The 3,340-nt window shown below is 70.5% G+C and overlaps 1 protein-coding gene across 1 annotated transcript in view; it reads right to left on the bottom strand.

Annotated features, from left to right (window-relative positions):
* CAD (carbamoyl-phosphate synthetase 2, aspartate transcarbamylase, and dihydroorotase) overlaps positions 1-3,340 on the bottom strand; it is a 20,221-nt gene that overhangs the window by 3,400 nt on the left and 13,481 nt on the right. Inside the window, 9 exon segments of the mRNA XM_085319993.1 lie at positions 98-192; positions 281-382; positions 459-614; positions 712-837; positions 1,222-1,434; positions 1,509-1,583; positions 2,529-2,683; positions 2,840-2,884; positions 3,297-3,340. The exon segment at positions 3,297-3,340 is cut by the window's right edge and continues 17 nt beyond it. Coding sequence (XP_085176119.1) covers positions 98-192; positions 281-382; positions 459-614; positions 712-837; positions 1,222-1,434; positions 1,509-1,583; positions 2,529-2,683; positions 2,840-2,884; positions 3,297-3,340 — 1,011 coding nt within the window.

Here is a 3,340-nt window from a genome sequence, read left to right as displayed (position 1 = left end):
GTCCCCCCCATCCCTGCCGCTATCCAGCCAACCCCTCCAGTCACCCCCATGGATGAGAGACCCCTGCCAGAGCCCCCAGCCCAGCCGCAGCCCCCACCTGATCTCGTTGACCCGTGGCATGGGATGCATCACTACCATCTTCTCCTTGGCCCGCGTCATGATGTGCGGCGTCAGGATGAACTGCCCGAAGCACTGCGGGGGTGCAGCCCTGAGCTCAAGAGCCCCCCACCCACCCCCCCAGGCCCGGTCCCCCCGCCACGGCCAGGCTGCCCTCGCTCACCGCCTCGTACTCCGCCACCGACTCGAAGCGCTCCTTCTGGATGCGGGTCATGTAGAGCACGTCGGTGTCGGGCAGGGCCTCCTCGATGCTCTCGAACTCCTCCTGGGGGACAATGCCGTGAGCAGGGGCCACAGAAGAGCACGGCCCCGGCCCCCGCCGCCCGCCCTGGCCCGCTCACCTGCTTGATGCCCTTGGAGGCCACGAAGTGGATGATGTCGGCCGGCATGCGGAGGTTGCGAGGGGTGACGTAGCGCAGGTTGACGCGGTACTGGGTCAGGAGGCAGGCGAGCGAGTGCACCGTGCGCCCGTGCTTCAGGTCGCCCACCATAGTGATCTGCGAGAACGGGTGAGCGCGGGCACGGCGCGGGCCGCGGTGCCCGGCCCAGCCCCGGCGGCACGGGCACAGCCCCCGCCCGCGCCCCCAGCCGTACCGTCATGCCGTTGACGGTGCCCAGCTCCTCACGGATGGTGAAGATGTCCAGCAGCGCCTGCGTGGGGTGCTCCCCCACCCCGTCCCCRGCGTTGATCACCGGCTTGCGGCAGTGCTTGGCCGCCAGCTGAGAGCATAGACCATGCTGAGCGTGGGCAGGACTCGGCCCTGAGCCCACCAGGGCAGGACGTGGTCCTTGTCCCCCCCCCTCCCGCCAGTCCTTGAGAACGTGGCTGCCGCCAGCCCTCCCAGGGTGGGACACGGTCTTCGTCCCCACAGAGCTGGGGGAGGACGCAGACGCCCCCAGCCCCACCAGGCAGGACTTGGTGTACGTCCTCGAGGTCAGAGTAGGACACGACCAAGCCCCCAGCCGCATCAGGACCCGTCTGAACCCCCGGCCCCCCTGGGGAAGGACAGGGCACGGCCGCGGCCCCGTGGAGCTCGCGATCCCCAGCACCGGGACAGGCCCCCCCGGGGCAGGACACAGCCGCGTCCCGCCGGCCCCGCTCACCTCGACAGCGCCCGGCTGCGGGTGCCGCAGCACCAGCACGTCGGCGTAGCAGCACATGGTCTGCACCGAGTCGGCCAGCGACTCGCCCTTCTGCACCGAGGAGGTGGCCTCGGAGAAGGGCAGCACAGAGCCGCCCAGGCGGCACATGGCGGCGGCGAAGGAGCTGCTGGTCCGCGTGCTCGCCTCGTAGAACATGGACGCCATCACCTTGCCCTGGGGGGCCGCACGTCAGCTCCAGGCAGCGCGGGGCGACCGGCCGCCTCCCCGCTGCCCCGCGGCCCGCTCACCTTGAGGATGTCCAGGCTCCGCTCCTTCTGCACCAGCATGCGCAGGGTGTGCGCCACGTTGAACAGATGAGACATCTACAAGGAGAGGTGGCTCAGCCAGGGCTGCGCGCGACACCGGGGCTCGGCCAGGAGCACCGGGCCACAGGCAGCACCACGGCTCAGCCAGTGCGCGCTCGGGCTGCCTCATCTGGCGCTCGTCCGGAGCACGTGCAGCTCTGCAGCTCCCGGGGGCGCTTGTCTAGGGCACGTGCAGCACCGCAGCCCCATGCACGCTCGTCTGGGGCGCACGCAGCTGTGCAGCCCCCACGCACACTCGTCTGGGGCACACGCAGCTCTGCAGCCCGCATGCACGCTCATCCAGGGCGCACGCAGCACCGCAGCCCCCATGCACACTCATCTGGGGCACACGCAGCTCTGCAGTCCCCGTGCACACTCGTCCGGGGTGCACGTGTCCCTGCAGCCCCTGTGAACGCTCATTCAGAGCACATGCAGCTCTGCAGCCCGCATGCACACTTGTCCAGGGCGCACACAACTCTGCAGTCCCTATACATGCTTGTCTGGGGCGCACACAGCTCTGCAGCCCCCGTGCACGCTCGTCCGGGGCACACGCAGCTCTGCAGCCCCCGTGCACACTCGTCCAGGGCACACACAACTCTGCAGTCCCTATAGACGCTCATCCGGGGCACACGCAGCTCTGCAGCCCGCATGCACATTTGTCCGGGGCACACACAACTCTGCAGCCTTTGGGCACACTCATCTGGGGTGCATGCAGCTCTGCAGTCCCTGTGCACGCTTGTGTGGGGTGCACGCAGCTCTGCAGTCCCTGTGCACACTCAGCCAGGGCGCACACACCATGCCGCCATGCACACTCCTAGGGGCACACACAGCACCACAGCCCCCCTGCGCGTTTGGCAAGGGTGCACATGGCCCCCTGTGCACGTTCAGCTGGGGTGCACATGGCACTGCACCCAGCTGCGGGTGCAGCCCTGCCTCCCCGCACCCTGCCAGTGCCTCAGGCACCTGCTCCTTGGAGAACTGCCGGACGGAGAGCACGTGCTGCCCGACGAGAGGGTGCAGCAGTGGGGAGGTCTGGAAGTGGGGCGTGCTCTGGGGAGAGGCCTGGCGCAGGAACGGCCCCGGAGCGTAGAAACCACTGTCCTGGGTCGCAGCCGGATCTGCAGCAGTAAGAGCAGCCGCTGAGCCCGCGGGTCCCATCCCCAGCTGAGCCCGGCTGCGCCCGGTGCCGGGGCTGCGGGGTCGCAGCGCCGGGCGTGCACGGCCCCCGCGGCTCCTGCCCCTCCCGGGTATCCCCGCTCTTGCAAGGCGCTCACCGGCCTCCGCTGCCTTCCTGCTGGCCTTTTCCCGGGCGTCTTCGGCTGGGTGGGARAGGGGAAAGGCAGCGTTAGGGAGCGGGGGGGCTGCGGCCACTCCGGCACTGCTCTGCTCGGGTGCTGCCGGAGCTGCGCAGCCCCGCGAGGCCCGGCTCCAGGGTGACGGCCACCCAGAGCAGGGACAGGCTGAGCCGCGGCACCGTGCCCCTCTCCCCACACGGCTCGCATGCCCGCCCAGAGCCGCGCGCCCTGCAAACCCGACCGGACGCAACCCAAGTCACGCTAGCAGGCTAGGGGTGCCGAGGCGCCGCGCGGGCCGGGGCCGTGCCGCATCCCGCCGGGGAGCCCGGCGGCGGCCGCGTGGCACCTGGGGGAGGGGATGCACTCATCGGCTGCGGTTAGCGCCATTAGTGCGGCCGCGTCTCGTGGTCTGAGTGAGTCCCCCCCCCGACATTACCGGTGCCTCGGGCGCCCGGGCGGTGCGCGGCTCCCAGCCTCCGG

The sequence above is a fragment of the Rhea americana genome, unplaced genomic scaffold, assembly GCF_003343005.1.
Source record: "Rhea americana isolate MKP2758 unplaced genomic scaffold, rheAme1 scaffold_608, whole genome shotgun sequence".
NCBI classification, from domain to species: Eukaryota; Metazoa; Chordata; class Aves; order Rheiformes; family Rheidae; genus Rhea; species Rhea americana.
Note: the sequence above shows the minus strand (reverse complement) of the source record. Positions and strands in the feature narration are given on the sequence as shown.